Raw genomic sequence first — 25,518 nt, forward strand, 5'->3', positions numbered from 1 at the left:
ATGCCCGGGAACACAACGCCATGGTAATGCCCTTCCAAAACAAACGTGGGTGGGGTTCTGAGGAAAGTTTTTTTCCCCTCAAAAAACAATTGCTGACTGAACTTTTTACCCTTTGACGGATGTGCTTTTTGATGCCCCCCGCATGCCACTGTGCAATATGAAACACAAAAATGTCCCCTGAAGTATTAGAAAATATTAGCATCAAGCACCAGTGTGTCTGATGGTCATGGAATCTGGCAAACGTCCTCTCATTCCAAAATTAACGCATAAATTAGCAGGTGGTCAGCCATTTGTTTTGAAGGTGCAATATGACTCAACACAAAAACACCCTGAAATGTTAGAAAATATGAGCATCCGGCTCCAGTGCATTCGATTGACATCAAATCTGGCACACAGGTTCATCATGACAAGATGCACGAAAATAAACATTGAACCTATGCTGTGAAATGCACAGGCAGTTGGCCATTTTGGTTTGTAGGTGCAACATGATTTACAAAAAAAAAAGCGTTAGAAAATGTTCGTGTCCAATTGACACCAAATCCGGCACGCGTTCATCATGTGATCATTAAGCTGTTGTGCTACAATTTTTTTCAGTCATTTTCTAAATAAATGGGAGATTCGACACTGGGCCTATAATTGCAAAGTCTCAGGGACGAGGTCGGGTCTTTTGAGTAAGGGTCGAATAAGGTGAACAGCTGCAGGTACAGTGCCAGAGGTAAGTGAAAAATGTATAATAGTTGAGATGGAAGAGCCTAACATTAAAAACAGCTCTTTAACAAGTTTCCCAGGAAGAGGGTCAAGCAAGTATGTTCTCTTTTGCCATCCAAATGGGTTTTTTGAGTCTGTCAAGGGATACTTCCTCAAAGTCAGAGAGGGTAGCCAGACGGGTATCTGCCTTAATTCCCATAATAGTTTCAATTAGTTGAAGAACTAATATCACTTCTGCTGTAGCCTTGGTTGTGGTCAGAACGAAGGCAATGGCCCGACACTTGGGATTTTATGAAGTAATGGTTGGACATAACAGTGGTATATAAACCGGACCCCGGTTTAGAACCAAACTACCATTATTGTGGGTCAGTATATGTATTAATGGCAAGAAACCAAAAATATCAGCAATTGTCTGAAACGTTGCACTAAGAGGTTCTGACAGGGAACAAACGCCTCCCAGAAAATTTGCTCGCTCGCCACCAAATTTGACCGAGGGGATACTAGACAGACGTAAAGCTGCGAAAGTTGTGACTTTTCATCATAGGGTTTGGCTGGAGCTTGACGGCCAAATTTTGTCGATTCGCCATGGAACACAAACTCAGATTTAGATTAGAATTACTGCATTGGGAGACGGTGGTTGGTTTTAAATATGGATTTTTATGTTTTTTTTCTCAGTGCCCGCCAGAATCGTCAACATCTCCACGGACGTGTCGGTGAACGAGGGCGAGAACGTCAACCTCTTCTGTCTGGCCGTGGGCCGGCCTGAGCCCACCGTCACCTGGAAGGACCAAAAATGTACGTACTTTTTTTTGTGTGTGTTTTTTTAACCCCAATTCCAGCATCAAGCCTCAGTTAGCATTGCACTCTTCATCTTCTGTCATCATCCTTAAAGCCAGCTGCTTAGTCTGGTCTCTTCCATCTTTAAAATTCGCACTGCTGTATTTTGCCCGCGTCCTGATGTTTTGTCCCAAATAACCGCTCATTACCCGTGATTATCCCCGCTGCGCCACCGGTAATCATCGGCATCTGTCTTCATCGGGGGGCCCACGTCAAGCGGCGTGCCAACAGACACTAACCGCCAATTTTGGAACTTCACGGGGGACTATTTTTGGCCCCCACCCCACCCTGCCGAACACCCACCGCCGCCATTCGGGGTGGTCTGCGCACGCGTCTTTATGAGTGGCCTCTGATTATATTTGATCAGGACGGAATGTACTACCTCTTCCGTCTGTCATCATTAATGTCCGCATCACACAGCCTCTTCCAGCTGTAATGAGGTTTCTCCATCATCTATTTAGTGCAATATAATATAGCACTGTGCTATATTGCACAGTCATTTCAAGTCTATTATTTACTATTGAGATGTATCCAACTACATCCAATTTAATTTTGTTCAGGAAAACTGTAAAATAACCAGAATGGTACTCAGTAGAAAGCAAAAGTCCTGCACATGCCTACATTTTGTCATTAGGTTTTATACATTAATAGAAAAATGAATGTTGAGAAATTATGCAATTGTGAAGTTGTGAGTTGTGAACCAAAATTAATTCAAAATATTTCTTCTTGTACCCTCGCGCTCCCTAAAGTTGAGTGGGGAAGAAATGAACAGTAATTATCATTCATATTTGATGGTACTTTCAACTAAAAACGATGCTGAAATTGATTAACGCATGAAAGATAAAACATGAAGAAAATAATATGAAATCATACACAAGATTTTGACCAGAAAATACCCAGTGATGAGGAAAACTAGAAATACATTCAATAAAAATAAACAAATGGAAAAAAGAAAACATTTTGGTAAAAATACAAACATCTTAAAAAATATTTTCAAAATATATATATCCATCCATCCATTTTCTGAGCCGCTTCTCCTCACTAGGGTCGCGGGCGTGCTGGAGCCTATCCCAGCTGTCATCGGGCAGGAGGCGGGGTACACCCTGAACTGGTTGCCAGCCAATCGCAGGGCACATAGAGACAAACAACCATTCGCACTCACAGTCATGCCTACGGGCAATTTAGAGTCTCCGATTAATGCATGTTTTTGGAATGTGGGAGGAAACCGGAGTGCCCGGAGAAAACCCACGCAGGCACGGGGAGAACATGCAAACTCAAAATATATATATATTATATTTTATTTCACATATTTTTTGCATTCACTGAAAAGTGGTTGTACTGACAGAGCCTTTGAATGGTATTCATCCACTGGGTATTTGTGTTTTATTTAAGTTTATTTATCTTTCATAACATATTGTGTTTTCTATGTCAAATGTGTGTTTTATAAATAAAAAGAGAAACGATAAAATAAAATTGCTGCACATGTCATATAATTTGAAGGACAAATACCATATCAGGGTATAGATCATTATCAGATATAAAATTACATTTCATTAACCTCATTGCATAATTGCCAAAGTCATTTTCAAAACATTTCTGAAAACAAGAAGACAAACGCATTCAACAAACAAGAGTGCAGTCGCCTCGATTGAACCTTGACTTGGATGACTGAGAAGCTAAAACACAAATTTTGGCAAACACATATAATTGTGAAAATAAGTTTAAACTTGAGCAATAATGCCATTGGGCTAACGATATTTCAGGATATAAAATTTTGTCCAGCACTTGTATTAAACAAACAAACAAAAATGTTGTGTAAAAAACAGAAAATTATTAGATTGTTTTTAATATTTGGAAAAAATGAAAACATGTCAAACAAAAAATGAAAAAAGAAATTGACAAAAAAACACGTTCAATTCAAAATACACAAGTATTAGACAAAATTACAAAACAAAAATATTGCCATCACCCGGGCTGCCTTCCCCAGTGTTTCATAGCATAATGAGAACGTCTGCTGCCTTCTTCGCTGTCGAAATCGCATTCTCTCCTTTGTCAGCTTCCTTTTCTGCGTTTGGTTTACCAGGTTTTTTTTTGTTTTTGTTTGTTCTTTTTACCTCATTTTATACTTCCAAATCAAATGCTCCACTGTAACGTGCAAGTGTGTGTGCAAATGAGCTCTTTCTATCTTGCAAGGATTATTTTCTTTAACTTGTCCAACATTTCATCTAGTGGGATAATTAGCTAATTGCCTCGGAGCGGAGGAAAAAATGTTCCTAGCGAAGCCTTCTTTTAATTCAGCACTAACAGTGGATGAGATGCAGCAAGAGCAGCAGCACACTGTAGATCACTGGGACAAGCAGCAGTAAATAGGTCAGTGTGTACAACCACTGAACTCCATGTAATTAGACTCTTAGGGCAAAGGATGCACAACCTACTGTCCTCTGCTGCTTGCGCACAGATTCTCTGCCCATGATGTCCACTGCAAATGTCAGCACTTATGTTCCTTTGGAACAACGCAAATTTATTGCAAAAAACTCAATTTTAAACAAGATTAAATGAATCAAATCAAGGCAAAATAGGCTTGTTCTTTGTCTAATGAGATATTTCTTTTTACCAGGTACTTTTTGTTTCAGAGAATTTCTTTTACCTCAAGCATTATATTTTCTTGTAAATGGGACCAATGTAAAGGGACCAAAAAAATCTTGTCAATTTGACACACCACAAAGAAGAATGTTTTTAACATTACAAAAAAAAAAAATATCACTACACTAAGTATTTAAAATAAGGCTCTAAAATCCTGAAATATTAGACTGCCCTCGAGGTGTAGGACTGTCTGGGCGTGTCTGCTGAAGGCAGTGGAAACGAGCCCCTCACATGTCAATCAAATACGTTTGCTCGTACGCTGTGAGCTGAATGTCTTGTCAGCTACAGGCTGTGTTCAGTAAACAATTAACTTTCACCTAAGGCGACAGAACTGCGCCATCAGCAATTAGTTTTGCAATGTTGAAGATGTAATGGCCAATCAAAAATGCTAAGTTGTGTCATATGATTTTTGGGGTACCAAGCAAGAGCCAGTCACTCGTAGTCCCGTCGTTCCAAAACAATCCATCCATCCATTTTGTAATGCTTATTCTAATTAGGCCGGCTGCACAGTTAGCAGATAAAAAAAGCAGTGTGTGTTTTTTTTCTTGTTGTTTATTAAACTGAATGTTTTCGGAAATAAAGAAACAAAAATGTAAAATACATTTGTGGATACATGCTATACATTGACAAGCATGGATATGTCACACAACTGGAGCATCTACGCAGTCTTGCACACATGCAGACTCTCTCACGCACGCACGAATACCCTGACACACGCACTCGCACATTCATCACAAGCGGCAAACATTTGTCCTCACTTGCAAGCCGACAGTGTTTCTCCTCTGTCAGCAATAATCTTCCTCCCCTCTCCCCACCCCCTCGCCATCTCCCACGTCTTCTCACCCCCACTCCTCTTACCAACCCCACCCCCCTACGCAACCCGTCAGCTCTCTGGAGATAGCGACCGCATTGCTATTCCGATAGAGTGTCTGCAACCAAGCATCAATTGCCTGTGACTAGAGGGGCCAGTGGAGGGGAAAGAACGGTGGACAAACCCGTGGAGACGGCAAGAAACTACCAGCCATCACTTCCTATTATTCAGTGGCTTCATTGAAAAACAACAGGCAGAGTGTTCATGGATTCAGTTCTGTAGTGTAAGGTCAAGGGTTCCTAAACTTTTTAGCTCCGGGGAGAATTTTTTCCAAGGACCTCCTAATGCCGGTTAAACATAACTACCATGTGTTTCACTGTAATGTCTTATTTTTCAATTAAATTGTTTATTTTTTTCGATTATTCTGTATAATTAATGTTTTAAAGTCAAAGTTTAATAAGAAATGAAATACATATTACATATCATAGGTAAATTTCAAAACTTTATTCTGGTAATTACGCCTTTTATTTCAGAAAACACACCTTCATTCGCTCAAAAATATAAGCAGCAGAAGAGGAAGAATTTATTGACCCTGCAGTGGGGAAATTCGCTGGTTACAGCAGCAAAAAAATAATAAACTATATTATGAAAAGATCAAGTTTTATTTTAAAAAAAAAAAACAGGTGAGAGGAAAAAAAGCGCTATTTAGCATATAGATGAAAAATAGGATTATGTTCTTGAAAAAGAACACTGGCTAAGCTAAAGAAGGGAAAACTCACTGAATTAGTATGCTTGTTTTATTGGTGTTGGTCCCCATAATGACAGTAGGTATGCACTTTTTTAAATGATAAAACAATAATTTATTGTAAATTGTTTTGTGGATCCCAGGGGGTCCGAGGACCTAAGTTTGAGAACCCCTGGTGTAGCTAGTCATGCAGGTCTGACGTTGGCGGTGGTCATCAGACACAAAGATCCCATCTGCAGCATCCCTGAGCCGCATTATAGAGGTCTCCTTTTCTTCGGCTTATCACTTGACACGCCATCAGTTAAAACAGGCGAAGGAACGAATGCGCGTCGCTGATAGCCGATGACCACTCTGCAAAAGCGAGATTCGCTTACCCCGTCGACGAGATTGGCAGGCCCCGTGCACTGAGACAAAAAAAAAAATAAAAATCCTCAGCTTTTTTTTAAAAATCATGTGCGCTCGAGCAGAAAGGAGCAAAGTGTTCTCGTGAGGAAAATGAGCAGGCGAGTCCATCAATGTCCTCCGGAGAAAACGGCTACTTTTCACATCTAAGCTACAGTTTGGCATTAAAGAGCACTTCCAATGGGAAGCTGTTTGTGTTTGACTTTTAAAAATAGATCAGGAATGATGACACTTGCAGTTGGTTTATATTTTCATTGTAAAGGCCAAAGTAAAATCTACAGTGGAAGTGCTAAAGTCAAACGCGTGAACGGTTAAGTTTACAGTAATTGTGTTAAGCTTACTCAACTCAACTTTATTTATATATAGCTTTATTTATATGTAACTATATATATGTATAATATACAGTATATGGAGTGAGAGAGCGAGAGCCGCTGTAACAGAGTACTGTACATATCAAACATAAAACACAATGAAAAAAACTATGTTAGTGTTAGGATTAGGTTTGGGTTTTAGTGTTACAGGTTGAATTTAGAGTTTTGGTTCAGTTAAGGTAAGGGTAGAGATTGCGGAAAGGGTTAATGTAATGGTTAGTAATGTTAAGGTTTTGGGGTTAGTGTCATGATATGGGTTAATGTTCGGAAGACTTTTATGACGGAGAGTTAGACCTGGTAACATACTGTCGTTTTTTTGGGTTTTTTTTTTGTCTTCATACTAAAATCTACATCATATTCCATAATTAGCCACCATCAATACTCTCTGTGTTGTTAGTGGAATGTGAAAAGACGAGTTGCTGAGAGCTCAAGTGATCTTCTCGGGTTTAAAGTGCCCAAAAACACTCTGTAGTGCTGAACCCCGCAAAACCTTCCCTCAGTTTCATCCCCGCTGCCTCCTCTCCAGGTGGTCAAGAGTCAAAGCTCCTAAGTGCTTGATGGAGTTGTATTTTTCTACAGCATTGTACCAGTGCTTGCCTGCTGGCTGCAGTCAGATATCATCATCATTACTTGTCGCCCCTTTGCAGCTCCAACAGCTTCCCCTCGTTCCACTTCCTCTATTCTGGGAAGACTTTCTGTACATTTTTTTACGCAGGTTCAAATCGGGGTTAAGGGTACTCTTCCTCTCTGACACATGGTGTCAGAAATGGCATGTTAGTCCATGAGGGAATCTGGGTTCTGCCCATTCTGAAGGACCCATAGGATTGGTTTGTTCAGCTCAATATAGACTCAGGTTCTGGGTTAAGAGTACACCTCAGACTTCCATGACAAATCATGTCAGAAAAGGGATGCTTATCTGTGCTGTTCCCAGTCTGAAGGCCTTGTAGGGCAGTTTTGTTCAATGTCGTAGACACCCATTCAAATCTGGGTTGTGAGCACTTGTACTTAGAGTTCCTATGGTGTCAGAAGTGGGACGCTCAGCCCCGAGGCCATGTGTGTTGTGTCGGTTCTGAAAGATCCAAAAGACTGTTGTAGTAGTAAAGTGAAGTAGTAAAGATCCTTGTTCAAATCTGGGTTCATCATTTACCTCTTTATAATTCAGTGACGAATCATGTCAGAATTTGGATGCTTAGCCAAAAGGCCGTCTATGGTGTGCCTATTCTAAAGGACCTGTAAAACAGTTGTGTTCAACCCAGTATAGCCCCATTTCAAGTCTGTGTTACAGCTAAGAGTTCTATGAGAAATAGTGTCAGAAGTGGGATGCTGAGCCATGAGGCCATCTGTGTTGTACCAAGTTTGAAGGACCCATTGTACAATTGTTTTCAGCCAGTGTAGACCTGGTGCAAATCTGAGTTGAGGGTGCACCTCATCAAAATTCAGTGACATATGGTGTCAGAAGTGGGATGCTTAGCCATGAGGCCATCTAAATAAATAAATAACATAGTACAGTTGTGTACAACCCAATGTGTAAATTTGGGTTGCGGTTACACCACACCAGAATTGATTGAAATGTGGTTTTAGAAGTGGGATGCTTACCCAAAGGCCATTTGTGTTGTGCCCAGTAAGAAGCACCTGTAAGACTGTTTCTGTGTTCAGATTAATCTAAACCTTGGTTTAAATCCAGATTGAGGGCACACCTCATCAGAATTCAAATGGTGTCAGAAGTGGCCCGAGGTCAATGTAATATTGCATCTGTATCATTTCATCCTCTTGTTTCCCCAGTTATGTATTCTCCTCACCCCCAGCACCCACGACTGTTTTTTTTCAAGGCCCTAAATCCTTCTTTCCTCCCGCTTCTGTCGCCAGTGATGTCACAAACAGGCGCTAGGTTGACGTGACTAATGCTAATACTAATGCGACCAGTGAGCAGCACTGCACCGAGCCTATCAGCCAGCACCAAAAGCCTGGCTTTGCCTTCCCTTCCATCTGTCCCCAGAATCGTCGTCTCCGGCTCGCTACCCGTGCTAATAATCCTCTGGTTTTAATCTTCAATTAGAAGCGGCGTGATAATCTCTGACGGGAATAATAGTGGCGTTTAGCGTGGATTTGTGTGTGTAGTGAGAACGCCGCCTGTGTGTTTTACTGATTGACAGCAACAATTCAAGAGCGGGATTTCCTTGTCATGGATGATGTATAACGTCTCGTTCCTTAGGCCGACCCCCTTTTAACGGGGAGCTTGAAGGCGTGTGGATGAGACACGATGACGTTCTCGCTCACTGGCCAATGAAAACTCTCGTTGGATGTCACCCCTCGACAGTAACTCGAAGCCCCACCCCCTCCGCTACCCTTGCACGAGACTGACTTAATTCGGTCGCAGCGGCTCCCGGGAGTTTGTCGAAGTAATGTGAGAAGAACAAACATGATAACGGTTTGTTGAGTTTCCCTTTATAAATACATTTTAAAAAGAAAAGTGGTTTATTGAATTTCTATTCATATATGTTTTGAAGTTTAAAAAGGAAAAGAAAAACAAAATTATTGCTTTAAAAAAATTATTTTAAGAGGGAAAAAAAGACTGAAGTTTATTAAATATGTCCATTTGGGAAAAAAGAAAAACACACGTGGGAGCACATGGTAGGGACACTATCCAAAATAACAAAACACATAACACTTGAGGGAAGATGCATTTTTTTCGGGTTGTAGGCATAGCTTGATTGCCGACGACAGTAGCTGTAGTGGTAAAAATGGGCCAAGTTATTGTCAATAACGAAGTGGCAATTGCACCGAATAGCTACTGAAAGTGCGCGTTACTTACAACCCCCATTCCAATGAAGTTGGGACGTTGTGTTAAACATAAATAAAAACAGAATACAATGATTTGCGAATCATGTTCGACCTATATTTAATTGAATACAGGCAGACGCACTAACCAGTCACCCAAATTGAATTGATTCAATAACATTCAGACATCTTTTGACATTTATTATTAACTGCTGATATATACAGTTGTGTTCATAAGTTTACATAGCCTGGCAGAATTTTTTTTTAATGACTGATGACTGAACAAGGGCCATCTCATTTTTTTCTTTGTTGTTATGTTTTCTTTGAAGAATGGTACACATCTTACGCGTTCTGCCAGGGTAATCAAACTTATGAGTACAACCGTGTAATGTTCTGTCATGTATCAAACAAATGTAGGATTGCATTCAAAATGCAACCCCAATTCCAATGAAGTAAATTGGGATGTTGTGTTTCTCCAAAACCTGTATGTACCTTTCAGCATTAATGGTTCCTTCACAGATGTGTAAGTTACCCATGCCATTGGCACTAACACCCCCATACCATCACAAATGCTGGCTTTTGAACTTTGCGTCCATAACAGTCCGGATGGTTCTTTTCCCGGAGGACACGACGTCCACAATTTCCAAAAACAATTTGATATGTGGACTCGTCGGACCACAGAACACTTTTGCACTTTGCATCAGTCCATCTTAGATGAGCTCGGGCCCAGAGAAGCCGGCGACTTTTCTGGGTGTTGTTGATAAATGGCTTTTGCTTTGCATAGTAGAGTTTCAAGTTGCACTTACGGATGTAGCGCCAAACTGTATTTACTGACATTGGTGTTCTGAACTGTTGCTGAGCCCATGTGGTGATATCCTTTACACATTGATGTCGTTTTTTTTTTTTTTTTTTTTTTTTTTTTTTTTTTTTGATGCAGTGCCGCCTGAGGGATCGAAGGTCACGGGCATTCAATGTTGGGTTTCGGCCTTGCCGCTTACATGCAGTGATTTCTCCAGATTCTCTGAACGTTTTGATGATATTATGGACCGTAGATGATGAAATCCCTAAATTCTTTGCAATTGTACATTGAGGAACATTGTCCTTAAACTGTACGACTATTTTCTCACACACTTGTTCACAAAGAGGTGAACCTCGCCCCATCTTTGCTTGTGAATGGCTGAGCAATTCAGGGAAGCTCCTGGGATGTTCCAAACAGGTGTTTGATGAGCATTCCTCAACTTTCTCAGTCTTTTTTGCCACCTGTTTTTGGAACGTGTTGCAGCTATGAAATTCTAAGTTAATGATCATTTGCTAAAAACAATCAAGTTGATCAATTTGAACATTCAGCTTGTCTTTGTATTGTATTCAATTAAATATAGGTTGAACATGATTTGCAAATCATTGTATTCTGTTTTTAATTATGTTTAACACAACGTCCCAACTTCATTGGAATTGGGATTGTACATAGTGGGGGAGAGCTGACTCATGCGCGCCGGTTGCATCAGCGCGCCCCCATTTTAGCCCCGCCCAACAAATTGTAGAAAAGAGAAGGTGAAAGAGTTAGATAGCGCAGCAATTTAGTACTTAATTGCTCTCAGTTTGCACATTTTCAACACTTATCTTCCAACAGATTTAATGTATCTAGAAAAAAAAAAAACATGGAAATGACATTACAGGGTCTTTAAATTATATAATTACTGTATGTTTTTACAAAGTACAATATTATAGACAGTGTTGTGGAGTAACTAATTACATGTAACAAAGATTACAACAATTTTGTAATTAATTAATTAATTAATGTCATTAATTTAGGAAAAAAGAATAAGCAGGAAGCGACGCCCGCATTACTTCCGGTTTAGCGTAATTTTAAGTTTAATCGTTAAAATCAAACTATTTTATCGAGTAAAGGTGCACCAGGTCACTTTTTATATGTATAAAATTCAGGGAAAGTGACGAGAAACCTTTTTATCAGTCTCGTAATCTGAAGGTTGCACTTTATGAAATTTTGAGTTCTAGATGACAGAGGGTTACTTAAGCTCAGAACACACCCAAAATACAACCAAGAGTGGAATTTTATAGTATATTTAATGACATCTACAAGGGATCTAAAGGGAAACACACAAAGGGGTCTAACTAAAGAAAGAAAATAACACTAATAATGGTAAAAAGAAGGAAAATAGGTGTACGAAAAGGGAAATGGAACATCGTGTGTTGGACTAAAGTGGAAGACGCGAGCGTTTAACGCATCCATTCCGGACGAGAGAGAGAAGACAAAGTTTTTGTTTTTGTTGAGATTTTGTCTGAAGCTATAATTTCCCTGAAATTATTAGGCACTAATAGAGTACAGTCTGGCAATCACTTGCCGTGTCTACTCACGAGCGTAAATGAACTGGCCTCTGGGAGTGGGCGCGTCTCAGAAGCACGGCGACAGGGTTGGTTGCAGAAGAAAACGATGCACAAAAATGAACCAAAACAAAAGAGGCGGAAGAAGAAAAAATTGTTGTTCGTCACCCCTTGTTGGGAGACTATGACCGTCTCTCTCTCCGCCTTGGGTCCGGGGTCCGTTAGCACGTTCGGAAAACTCACGTTTGGCTGGGAGCGTATCTGGGTAGCTCAGCAGCCACTGTTCCGGAGGCTTAGCAGCGGCGGTCCACAAAGGCTAGGGAGCCGGGTCTCCATCCCCAAGGCCCGCGGTTACCGAGCCGTGTGCCCGAACAAAGAAAGGGCAAGGGGGAAGGGCGAAATGCCAGGAAGACAAGAGCTAAGAAGTCAGAGGAGAGCAAAAACACAAGAGACAGAGAGAGGGCGGGAGCCAGGGTTAAGTACCCCAGGGGCGTGTCGAGGAGGGACGGAAAAGACCACACCCATCAGCTTGAATCTTGTCTACACATTTTTTTAAATGGGTTTAAAATCATATAGTAATGTAAAATAACCTCAACTTGGTACTCTCTTTACATAGAATGTCTGTTTATGCTTTAGTCTTGGCAAATCAACTGCTTATGATTCAAATCACATTTCATGGAGTGAAATCAAGACAAACAATTCGCAAAATCTCGCAATTGCGCTTGTAAAGTTGACACTGACGCAGACATCAAGACATACATTTTGGAATATTTCTGCGGAGTTCGTGAAATATCAAAAGCAGACATTTATCCTTGGTTAAACATCAAATGAGAGTTCACGGGTTGCAGTACTCTCAAACGCCAGTCTGTGGCGCCTTGCATGCACGTTTGAATATTAAGTTGATTGGTTGTTGCTGTATTTGCATTCCATCGTCGATCGGTCCCTTTTGGGCTGTTGTGAGTTCAAACGAACAAAGGACTCTTTGAATACTGTAAACCAAGATTTCGAGGGGACCTGCTACTTACTTTAGGGTCCACTTGGCGTCTCCCTGTGGGAGTCTCACAGCAGAGCGGCGTCAAAGTCAGTATCAAACCGTGGGGAGTCACTGTGTCACCTCAGTTTGCGGGGAGCATGTCCGCTGCATTGTTATCATGACATTCATTCATTCATTCATTCATCTTCCGTAGCGCTTCTCCTCACTCGGGTCGCGGGCGTCCTGGAGCCCATCCCAGCTGCCTTTGGGCGAGAGACAAGGTACACTGGAGAAAAAAATAAGTGCAATTAAATTACAGTTGCTTTTGGAAATTTCCATGATTACAATTTTAGTTACAGTTGAAAAATAGCCGCAAAATCTCAACTTTTTTCCGCATCACTTCCTCCTTCTAAAGCCGACACTTGTGATTGGCTCTTTCTGGTCATATGCCATTCGTAGTCTCAAATATGACGTTTTTCCAATTATGACCTCAAAGTGGCGGCACGGTGGACGACTGGTTAGAGCGTCAGCCTCACAGTTCTGAGGACCCGGGTTCAATCCCCGGCCCCGCCTGTGTGGAGTTTGCATGTTCTCCCCGTGCCTGCGTGGGTTTCCTCCGGGCACTCCGGTTTCCTCCCACATCCCAAAAACATGCATGAATTGGAGATGCTAAATTGCCCGTAGGCATGACTGTGAGTGCGAATGGTTGTTTGTTCCTATGTGCCCTGCGATTGGCTGGCAACCAGTTCAGGGTGTACCCCGCCTCCTGCCCGATGACAGCTGGGATAGGCTCCAGCACGCCTGCGACCCTAGTGAGGAGAAGCGGCTCAGAAAATGGATGGATGGATGGACCTCAAAGTGCCACCTTGTGGTGCAATCTTTTATTTTGTTTGAGATTTTGAAAGGTTAGACTCATAGTTACAGTTTTGAACACGTTTTAAATGAACGCATTATTTGTGTAAAGAACTAAATATGTGGTTGATTCTAAAATAATGCCCTATGCTTTTAATTCACTTTTTTTCAAGGAAACATCCTAGGGTCCTGTTGATACATTCATTCAAAATTAAAGTGCAACCAAATTCATTTTCGTGTTTTGTTTCTAATGATATTAAATATGTGTGAAGATAAGTCCTGAAAACATGTGCAAAGACTTAGAACAATATAGTATTGAATAGTTGAGATATGGCTTAAAATGTTTTCACCTTCTAAATGTTTGTTTTGGGCGGGGCTAAAAACTAGCCCCGTGATGTCACATGGCTGGGGCGTATACCACACTATATAAACACCAAGTGTCCTTATTCCATGCAGTGGCCATTTGGCAGAATTGCACTTCCTTGTTCATTAATAACTTCACCCAGTTCTAGCAGTAGAGCGTACGATTGGCCATGAAACTATGCCCACAACTCGAAAAATATGTTTTGTGTTCTTTGGGCAACGTGTCTTGCACGTTGTGTTGCGAAACGGACGAGAGCCCATTGCCAGCGGTTCGAGAAGCTGCCGGAGGTCCGGCACATCAGCGTGAGTGCCATTAGCCTCACACGGGGACCGCTTATGGAGCACCATTCGGCGGCCACAGTTGTGCATTGGAGAGAAAATTGTCCTGGCGGCGCAGTTTATAGTCATTATGCCAGCTCAGAGGCTGTTTCTCAGTTTGTCAGCCGCTGGAAGAGAGCCGTGAGAGAAGGAAGGTGGTACGTGTATTTGGGATTTTCAGAGCTCTCAGCGACACGTCCACAGCTGAAAGAACGTCTCAATTCTTCACCATTTTGAAGCCCGATTTCATACGTTGTCCTTTTGTAATTCATTCATTCATTGTCAGGATTGTTTACAAAATAAATGTAATCAAATGTAATTCGGTGTATTACTTTGACAAAGTAATTGAAATAGTTACAATACTGTTACATTTTCAGTGTAATTTAAATTCCTTTTATAACCAATCATGACACTCACCTGTTTTTAATTAACCTGTGGAATGTTCCAAACAGTAGGTATTTTTTTGTTGTTGTTTTTTTTTGAGTATTCCTCAACTTTCCAAGTCTTTTGTTGTCTGCTTTTCCAGATTTTTTTTGGAACATGTTGCAGGCATGAATATAGCGAATATTTACAAAAAAAAACAACATTAAGATTGAATATGTTGTCTTCGTAGTGTATTCAATTGAATAGAGGTTGAAAAGGATTTGCATTGCATTGCATTCTGTTTTTATTTACGTTTTACACAACATCCCAACTTGATTGGAATTGGGATTCGTAATCAGTGTTGCCACAGTTCCCTTGAAAAAGTAATTTAGTTACTTTACGGTTTACTTGCGCTTAAAAGTAACTTAGTTACTTTACTGATTGCTTGAGTTCAAAAGTAACTAAGTTAGGAAAAAAAGTAACTTTTTAGTTACTTTCAGCAGCTGTCAAGTGGCAGGAATATCACTTATCGACAGTACAAAAAAAACATTAGCTTAACCGTACCCATTACTTGGTAATGTACGCCACACAAGTTACAGAATGATGTCATCACATGAAAAACTGATAGATAGATCGATAGACTGTAAGTTAGATTACTTATGATGTCACTGGGCCACATTTTTGGAGTATCGGCATCACTGTTTGTAATATAGGCAATTATAAATGCTCGTAAACGTTTGCAATTTGTGGCGTTAGCTTGATCCTTAACTGTACCTCCATAATTTTGTCTGTGTGTTCTACGTATGGCCATTAGACGGTCTGGTGAGCGAGGGTGAGTTCCTGGACATCACGGAGATCAAGCGGCAGCAGGCCGAGGACTACGAGTGCATCACCCACAACGGTGTGGCCCCGCCCGATCAGCGCAAGGTCAAAGTCACCGTCAACTGTGAGTACCCCCCATTGTACCGTCGTCCTCCAGTCACATGACTCTAAACTTCCTCATTTTGTTGTTGTTGTTTTTGGCCGGCAAGACCCGCCCACCATCACCGACATGAAGAACTTGCCCGCCCACTTGGGGAAGCCGGCCGTCCTGCGCTGCGAAGCCATGGCGGTGCCCTCCGCTTCCTTCGAGTGGTACCGGGATGATCACAGGTGAGAAATGGCTTACTGCTAATGCCAACAGTAAGGATAATGCAAAGTAATATATTTTACAATAATTTATAAAAGAAAAAGAACAAAAGAAAAATATTTTTAAAATTAAATATACAGTATATACAGTGTGTTTATTATACAAATATATATACAGTATGTATGTATATATATATATATGTGTGTGTGTGTGTGTATACATGTGTGTATGTACGGATGTGTGTATATATATATATATATATATATATATAAATTAAACTGATTTTTTTCCATATGAAGAAATTTCTTTTTATTGAATATCCCAGTTTACGATAAACTATAGACTAGACACTTATAAATCAAAATAAGAAAAAAAACCTGTGTATTACTGAATTTCCCTTTATTATTATTATTAAATTAAAATGACTGCTCTTGCTAATGTATATTTTAATACATTTAAAAATAAAGAAAAACAACAAAATCAAAGTTTACATTGAATTCTAGCATTAATCATAAATGAAAAAAAGAGAAAAATACATCCCCTTATAAAAAAGAAAATTATTGAATGTCCTCTTATAGGCAAAAATGTAAATAAAAAAATTATATTGGATTTTACCATATACTGTAACTGGAAAAATATTTGTTTTTATTGAAAAAAGGGGAGGGATGATTTACTGGATTCACTGTTGTAAATTTAAAAAAATTAAAAACTATTTATTGAATTTCCCTTTATGAGCTAGTCAAGTTAAAAAAGCAAGAACAATTATTTTGTGAGTTTTCCCATATAAATTGAATTAATAATTTCTTTTGAGGATGACGAAAAGAGCAAACATGATAATTGAATATCCACTTATGAATTGAAAATGGAAACAAAAAATAATGACAATATAATAATAATAATAATAATAATAATAATAGGCGGCACGGTGACCGACTGGTTAGCACATCTGCCTCATAGTTTTGAGGACCCGGGTTCAAATCCAGCCTCGCCTGTGTTGGGTTTGCATGTTCTCCCCGTGCCTGTGTGCGTTTTCTCCGGGTACTCCAGTTTCCTCCCACATCCCAAAAACATGCATGGGAGATTAATTGAAGACTCTAAATTGCACATAGGTGTGATTGTGAGTAACTAGTTCAGGGTGTACCCCGCCTCTCGCCTGATGATACCTGGGATAGGCTGCAGCACGCCCACGATCTTAGTGAGAAGAAGGGGTACGGAAGATGAATGAATGAATGGATAATCATAATAATAATATGAAATCATGTTAATGGTATAAAAATCAAGTCACTGATGGTGTAGTGATATACTCGCCTGACTTTGGTGAAGGCAGCGTGGGTTCAGTTCCCACTCAGTGACGGTGTGAATGTGAGTGCGAATGGTTGTCCGTGTCTATATGTGCCCTGCGACTGACTGGCGACCAGTTCAGGGTGTAGTCCGCCTTTCGCCCGAAGTCAGCTGGGATAGGCTCCAGCGTCCCGCGACCCTAACCAGGATAAGCGGTGTTGAAAATGGAAATGGTATAAAAATCGTTGTCATTGAAGTTCTCCTTAAAGAATAAAAGCTAGTAAAAAGAGAAAATGAGGAAATGAAGTGCAGCGTGTCTATTGTTGTTTCTGCCATACATGGTGTTGAAGAAATTCCTCAAATTGTCCTCGACAATGGGCCCAAAGTCAAAGGTAAAAGGTGTGAGTGGCCTCTCAAAGGCTTTTTGGAGCGTAATGCAACAGTTCACACACTAATGATGACAAAAGTTGTGCCTAATGGAGAACAGCGTGAAACAATGAGGTGAGAAGGACATTTCGTGCCCAAATGGGGCAAGGTCAGTGTGTCACTTTTCTGCCCATTAATTCTGGAAAAAGCTATGAACTCCTATAATTTTGTAAAAATGACTGAATGGATTTTTACCCAAAAGAAATAATGGAAATGGAATTAATATGTTCCAGGGTCAAACTGTGGCATTTGTAAAAACTGTGTTTACTGGCAACTTTTTGAATAACTAAGTTTTTTTCCCCCATTTTTAAACAATAGGTTTTGAATTGCCAACATAAATTTAAAAAAAAGAAAAAACGCGAACGCAGTGTATTGATTTTCTCTTGAAGACAAAAAAAATAGATGTATTCAATTTCACTTCATAAATTACAAAAGGAAAAGAAAAACAAAAACTTTTTATTGACATTCCCCTTCTGCATTGAAAAAAGTGAAGAGTAAACAAGCAATTTTATTAATAAATCTAATATAAAAAATCTTTAAATTTCCCCTAATAAATCACAATAGGAAAAAGAAAAATGGTTCTTGTAATCTCTCTGTCTAAATAAAAAAAAAAGAAAACAAAATAGCCATAAACCAAAACAATTTTATTGAATTTTCCCTTATACAGTGTATATACTGTGTGTATATATATATATATATATATATATATATATATATATATATATATATATATACTTTATTCAAGTGTCAGGTGCCTAAACTTGTCAGACTTTCAACGTTAGAATTTCTCTCCCTCATCGACACAGCGAATCACCCCCTAAATCTTCTACTCAAAATCTGTGCTGATCTTGAATCCAAAGCCATACAATGCTGCCATCTACAGGCATCGGTCAGTCATTACAGTGGTTTATTGACCTTAATGTCGAAGACAAGCTTGGCAAGACCCTCTTCCACACCTTGGTGAAAAGTGTTCTTGACGAATATAGTCGTCATTGGCAGTATACGCCTGGTTATACGGTTTAATTGGACGAATGTAAATGTCCATGGCACTGAATGAGTTAAAACATTTTTGAATCAAATTGTATTGAATTTCCATGTAAATTGACGTGAAAAAATTAGGGGGAAAATGTCTGATTGAATTTCTCCTTATTCTCCTCCATTTCTTCCACTGGTCGTCTCAGAGCCATGGAGAGCGACAACACACTGCGGATCAAGAATGAGAAGACGCGCTCGCTTCTGTTCTTCACCAACGTGACGGAGAAGCACTTCGGCAACTACACCTGCTTCGCCACCAACCGTCTGGGGACCTCCAACGCCAGCATGTTGCTACTCCGTACGTTTTTCTCCTTTATTCTCCGCCCCATTATGTCTCCCCACGCCGCCTCCCCCTCGTTAGATGTCCTTTCTCTCCGAGCCCGACTGGCTTTCCCCTCCGTTCCCCCCCGTCAACTCCTCTCGCGTGCGTTTGGGCATTACTGTTGTAAGTGAGTCCTTCATCTTTCCCCGCCTTTCTTCCTCTTTCCCCATTATCCCAGCCGGTGCCCCTTCAATGACTCACACTCTCGTCAGGCCCATACATCTTCCAGCTCCCGTTTTCCCACTTGTGTCAGCCTATCGCTCCATCATCCTCCCCTTCCTAATCTACTCTGGTCGTCATTAGAGCAAAACAAACACCTTTAATTCCAGACGTCCTGCAACCCAAAATCGCGGCCGGAACCATCCCTCCAAGTCAATGCTTGCCGCCGACTTTGTGACGCAAGTTTCTGTTCACATTACATCCAAATGAGCACTGTTGTGTTCCTTCTTAGTTTAAAATGCAGTGGTGGGAGGAAGGGGTGGCGCCAGGGGTGGCCGCGGCCACCGTAGACTAAAGGGCCACCCCGATGGCCGCCGCCCACTCGTGCGTGGGCAATGGCCAATGAAAAATGTCTGGTCAAACCCCATTGAAAATGTCCTTCTCCTGCCTTCTCTGCTGGAAGCAGTGACCTACATTTTAGGAGTCGTACAGACTGGTCAAGTCGATTTTGTTCATGTAGCACAATTTCACAAGAGAAGACGTCTTAAGGCACTTTACACATTGAGCAGGTCGAGAACCACACTCCTCATCCATTATATCGTCACTGTGAGGCGGAAACCTCGCATGTCCAAATATGCGCATTTGCATATTTTTTCACAGATCGTGACTATTGGTCTGTCCCTACGTCGTCTGTTATTTTTATGCATTTTTAACCAAATTAAATAAAGTGTTGACAATTGCTCGCGAGCAAATCTATCCAGCTACAGCTATCCATTTTTAACAACATAGGCTTACTCAAATGCATCTAACCTACTTTCATTTTTATTTTATTTTTTTTTGGTCTAAAAAGTAGACTTTCAATCTTGAGGCGACATAAGGCAGCACGGGTACCGCGGCGTGAGTCGGAGTTTTACGACACTTCTCAGATAGTTCGTGTCCAAGAGATAGATTTGTTCTCAAGCAATTTTTTTAACACTTTTAATTGGTTAATGATGTGTAACTGTAACAAGTGTTGTACCTGAATGAGTTTAAGCACTTACTTGAACATGTACAATTTTCAATTTTTATTTACTTGCTTTTATTTTGAATGCAGTCCTACATTTGTTTGATACATGACAGAACATTAGACAGTTGTTCTCATAAGTTTGATTACCTGGCAGAACGTTTAAGATGTGTACCATTCTTCAAAGAAAACATAACAACAAAGAAAAAAATGAGATGCTCCTTGTTCAGTCATCAGTCATTAAAAAGAAAATTCTGCAAGGCTATGTAAACTTATGAGCACAATTGTATCTATCAGCAGTTAATAATAAATGTCAAAAGATGTCTGAATCGTATTGAATGAATTCAATGTGGGTGACTGGTTAGTATGTCTGCCTCCCAGTTCTGAGGCCCCGGGTTCAAATCCTGCCTCACCTATGTGCAGTGTTGCCACAGTTACCTTGAAAAAGTAACTTATCTATTTTACTGATTACTTGAGTTTAAAAGTAACTTAGTTACTTTACTGATGACTTGATTTCAAAAGTAACTAAGTTAGAAAAAAGTAATTTTTTAATTACTTGCGACAGCTGCCAAGTGGCAGGAATATCACTTATCCACAGTACAAAAAAGCATTAGCTTAACCGTAACCATTACTTGGTAATATACGCCACACAAGTTACAGAATGATGTCATCAACATGAAGCAATAACTTATATATTAGTGTAGTTGAAGCCACATTAAATCAGCAACTTAGTGCAAGCTTGACATACCAACACAATACAGTAAGTACCTAAACGAAAACAAGCACACCATTCTCAGTACACTGCCGATTGTGGTCCATGAAAGCAACTGTGTGTGTGTGTGTGTGTGTGTGTGTGTGTGTGCGCGCGCGCGTGCGTGTACGTAAACGTGACACACACACTATTTCCCACCACAGTAATTTTGATGCGAAGAACGAGAAAACGTTTTTTCTTACTACGTGACGTCAGCCGTGCAGCGCGTTCAACCAGCTCACAGACAAAGTTGAGAGTTCTCACTTTTCATTGTAAATATTGTTTAAGCTAAGTATTGGAAGTCCTTAAGTGAGTCAGTCCTTACCCTACATGACCAATTGAAGATGGCAGACTCGGTATGAATAATTAACCCACAATGCATTGCGCGTTTAACACGCCAGAATCAGAGTCATCTTTATTTGCCAAGTATGTCCCAAAAACACACAAGGAATTTGTCTCCGGTAGTTGGAGCCGCTCTAGTACAACAGACAGTCAATTTACAGAACACTTTTGAGACAGAAAGACACTCACAAAAGCGAGTCGTGTAATGTCTCCAAAGACGAACGAAAAACACAAAAACAAAAACAATACTAGAGAGCGCGTAACCGAGGCGACCACACTGGTAGGCGCCATCTTTATTACATCAGAATCAGAATCAGAATCATCTTTATTTGCCAAGTATGTCCAAAACACACAAGGAATTTGTCTCCGGTAGTTGGAGCCGCTCTAGTACAACAGACAGTCAATTTACAGAACACTTTGGAGACATAAAGACATTGACAAAAAACAACAACAAACAACAATTGTGCAAAAAGATGCAGAGTCCTCTAGCACTTAGAGCAGTTCGAATGGCTAATATCGCAATAGTCCGGTGCAATGACCATTGTGCAAAGGGCACTGAGACTTCAAGGAGTGTATGCGGTTTAAAGTGACGAGGAGTGCGATAATCTGGGACAATGGTTGTGCAAATGTTACAGATACTCCTCAATCATTGTGCAAATGGAGCAGATGCTACTCTGGCATGAGTGGCCACTATATGCAAATAGTGCAGCACGGCGAGACAACTACAGTGAGTGCACGAGTAATACATAATTGGCCCCACAGAAATGTGACAACGAACTGAAGTCAAAAAAAAAATTGCCAGCTTGTTGTAATGGAATTGTAAGTTAGCTGTTTAAGAAGTTGATTGCAAGAGGGAAGAAGCTGTTGGAATGTCTACTAGTTCTAGTTTGCAATGATCGGTAGCGCCTACCTGAGGGAAGGAGCTGGAAGAGCCGGTGACTGGGGTGGGGAGGGTCCGAGAGGATTTTGCACGCCCTTGTCTTAATTATTATATTATTATTATTATAAAAGTGTATTCTTAATGTGTGAATAAAAAAAGTAACAACCGTCAAATACGCCTTTTACTGAGGAAAATAACAAAAATAGTGTGGCGACAGTGAAATCGTGCAATTCTTTGCAGTTTTATGGTACTGCACTGTCACTGTGCATTGTAGAATCAACAATCTTCCCAATCGCTTTCTTCTATTTGTTGGAAAAAAGTGTGCTACTGCACACTTGGACTGCTCTTTGTTTGAATCACCAGCTTCAAATTATTGTTTGGTGAGAGACATTGATGATGCAAAAGTAACTATTGTTGGATTGAAGAAGTAACTGTAGTCTAATTACTTTCCTGGGAAAAGTGGTGGATTTTTGGAGTAACGCGTTAGTTTGTAAAGCATTACCGGCATCACTGCTTGTGTGCAGTTTGCATGATCTCCCCGTGCCTGTGTGGGTTTTCTCCAGGTACTCCAGTTTCCTCCCACATCCTAAAAACAAAAAGGTTAACTGAAGACTCTAAATTGTCCGTAGGTGTGAACAGTGAGTGCGAATGGTGCCCTGCGATTGGCCTCCTGCCCGCAGTTAGCTCATACCCGCGACCCTGGTGAGAATAAGCGGTGCAGAAAATGGATGGACGGATAGAATTCAATTTGACTGAGGTATTGATTACAAGCAGATGAAGATACAACAACTAGACTACTTAAATATATATCAGAATTAATAGATACTATATAAACTTCCGGACTTTTGTGACAATAATGGGAAATGCCAGTAGAGAACTGAACTTTGTATTAGTTTGGGTAGAAAATGACCTTTCCCAACACTGAAAATAAGATGACTCTGGGACAGACCCATCGTATCGATTTGTAGGGGGGGGGGAAAGGAAATTGACCATATTTGGACATACAGGGTTTCCGCCCGATAGCAAAGATATCATATTGTTCCTGAAAATTCAATTATTTTGTCGTATTTACCAACCAGTTCAGGGTGTACCCCGCCTCCTGCCCGATGACAGCTGGGATAAGCTCCAGCACGCCCGCGACCCTAGTGAGGAGAAGCGGTAAAGAAAATGGATGGATGGAAGAATGTCGTATTTACTCCCATTTTCTCTTTTTCCCTTCTTTGTTTGACTTTGGTCTTAAAGGACCAGGGGCTATACAGGGTCGAGCGAGTGGTCTACAATCAGGCTTAAGCGTGACCCTCAGCGTTTGGATGCCCCTCTGTGCCGCTGTCCTGCTGAAGGTCTAACGATCGGAACCCCCCCCCCCCACCCGGGAAACGGAATGGAACGCCCATCCCCAACTACCCCCTTGCCCCCCACGTCCCTACCGCTCGACGGAAAGGAAAAAGAAAATTTGATTCTTTAATTAACGAACCCATCACTGTGAACAAAAAGAATATGCATTGAGTCATTGCATTAAACTGGAGACCCCAACCCCCCACCCCCGCTACAACACACACTCCCAGCACTCTCATCATCTGTCCGTCTCCCACAATGCCTTGCAGATTTGAGTGTATGTACATTAATAATTATTGTGACCAGTGGGGAAAATGGCTGTAATAACAAAAGGGGGTGTAACATGTATCTACTGTATGTACTAATGATTGATCTACAAAGTCTGCCTTATGGAAAAGTGATTCATCAAAGTCGCGTTGTGTTATTATGGTGGACTTGTATTGGTAATGTGGCTTGTTTAAGGCTAGACGTACACAAAAACACATCCACAGTGATGGTCAAAAGTTTACTTATACAGGATGCATCATGGCCTTGAATGTTAGTCATTTTGGGCTTTCAGTGATTTGTTGATTGAATTGACCAATACTCAGAACAACTGGGAAACATCCAAGGAAAAATTGGTGCAATTATAAGGTTCAACCAATACCCAGAACAATGGGAAAAGTCCAAGGTATTCGGTGAACTGCAAAGGACATCTTTCAATTTACACACATCTCAGTGCAGATTTCAAGATCTTCATTTCACACAAATTGTATAATTGCGTGAATCAACCAATGCTCATAACAACAGCGAAAAGTTCAAGAAAGTCAGTGGAGATAACAGAAAGCTATAGAAAAACACTTCTTTTTTTACAGATTCTGCAATCCTCAGTTCAAACACGAACAGATACACTAATACACAAAATAATGGGGATATTTCCAAGAAATTCATTGAAGATCAAACAAGAAATTGTAGATAGAGTCACATTTTTTTGCAAATTCCAATATCCTCATTTACAAATGTACGGGTAGACCACTACTCAGAACAAATGTCCAAGGAATTCATTGAAGATCATGGGACAACTGGAGATTGGCGCACACTGAGAAAGTCTTTTTTTCCAGATTCTGAGATCCTCAGTTCATGCAGTTGTACTATTGAACGGATTGACCAATACTCACAACGAGGCAACGTCCTAGGAACAATTGGTACAATTGGGATCAACTTGAACTTGGAACAATGGGAAAACTGCAAGGAACTCAGTGACGGACAAAGGACGTCTTAGAATTTGCACACGTGTCTTTATGCAGATTCCGCGATCCTCAGTTCAAACAATTATACAGTTGTACAGATCAACCAATACTCAGAACAACAAAGAAATGTCCAAGAAACTCATTGAACAGCAAAGTACAAACTAGATTTACGTACGTATTTGTGCAGATTCCAACATTTGCAGTTATTTCCCATTTTTTTAGTATTGGTTGATCAATCATCAAATCATTAAGCGCCCCCAAATTGTGTACGTAAACTTTCGAGCACAACTGTCCATATACAGTGTAAGTTTGTGTGGGTGTATCTCTCTCTCTCTCTCTCTCTCTCTCTATATATATATATATATATATACAACAAATATATATATATAAGAAAATGGATGGATGGAAGAATGTATATATATATATATATGTATATGTATATATATGTATATATGTATATATATATATATATATATATGTATATATATGTATATATATGTATATATATATATGTATATATATATATATATATATGTATATATATATATATGTATATGTATATATATATATATACATATATGTGTGTATATGTATATATATATATATATATATATATATATATATATATATATATATATATATATATATGTATGTATATATATATATATCCCCATCCATTTTCCGAACCGCTTATCCATTTTCCGAACCGGGATATATATATCTGGCGTTTTTCCATTTCCAACCATGCAGCAGTTGAAACTGCGACGAATGATGTCAAAATGTGCACAAAAATAAAAAGACCTGGGTGGGGGATGGCGACGGTGGACATCTTGTATCCCCCACACCATTACCGAGGCCTTTCCACCTCCCACCCTGTCGCTCTCCATCCAACCCACACCACCAGTGTAAATATATGCAGTACTTGTGTGGAGGGGCAATCGACCGCCTGCCCCCACAGCTTTGTTGCTTGTTGATAGCATGTGAGCCCTGTTGTGACTCCATTCATCACCCCCCTTCCCCGCCCCCACCTGTGTCGATTATACCCCGCTTTTTTCTTTATTGCTGTTGCTACTACTACAATGCTGATGATGTTAATATGTATTTGAATACCTATGAATA

At 40.3% G+C, this 25,518-nt stretch overlaps 1 protein-coding gene across 2 annotated transcripts in view; it reads left to right on the top strand.

Moving 5' to 3' along the window:
• The window catches only part of iglon5 (IgLON family member 5), a 181,843-nt gene extending 157,041 nt beyond the window's left edge, over positions 1 to 24,802 (top strand). For both annotated transcript variants that reach the window (XM_061777366.1, XM_061777367.1), the window contains exons 4-8: positions 1,384 to 1,503; positions 15,322 to 15,453; positions 15,539 to 15,659; positions 18,525 to 18,676; positions 23,078 to 24,802. In XM_061777366.1, coding sequence (XP_061633350.1) covers positions 1,384 to 1,503; positions 15,322 to 15,453; positions 15,539 to 15,659; positions 18,525 to 18,676; positions 23,078 to 23,181 — 629 coding nt within the window. In that variant the 3' untranslated portion in view covers positions 23,182 to 24,802. The remainder of the gene's footprint in view (positions 1 to 1,383; positions 1,504 to 15,321; positions 15,454 to 15,538; positions 15,660 to 18,524; positions 18,677 to 23,077) is intronic.
• Positions 24,803 to 25,518: the final 716 nt, after the last annotated feature.

Source organism: Phyllopteryx taeniolatus, chromosome 6, assembly GCF_024500385.1.
Source record: "Phyllopteryx taeniolatus isolate TA_2022b chromosome 6, UOR_Ptae_1.2, whole genome shotgun sequence".
Classification (NCBI taxonomy): Eukaryota; Metazoa; Chordata; class Actinopteri; order Syngnathiformes; family Syngnathidae; genus Phyllopteryx; species Phyllopteryx taeniolatus.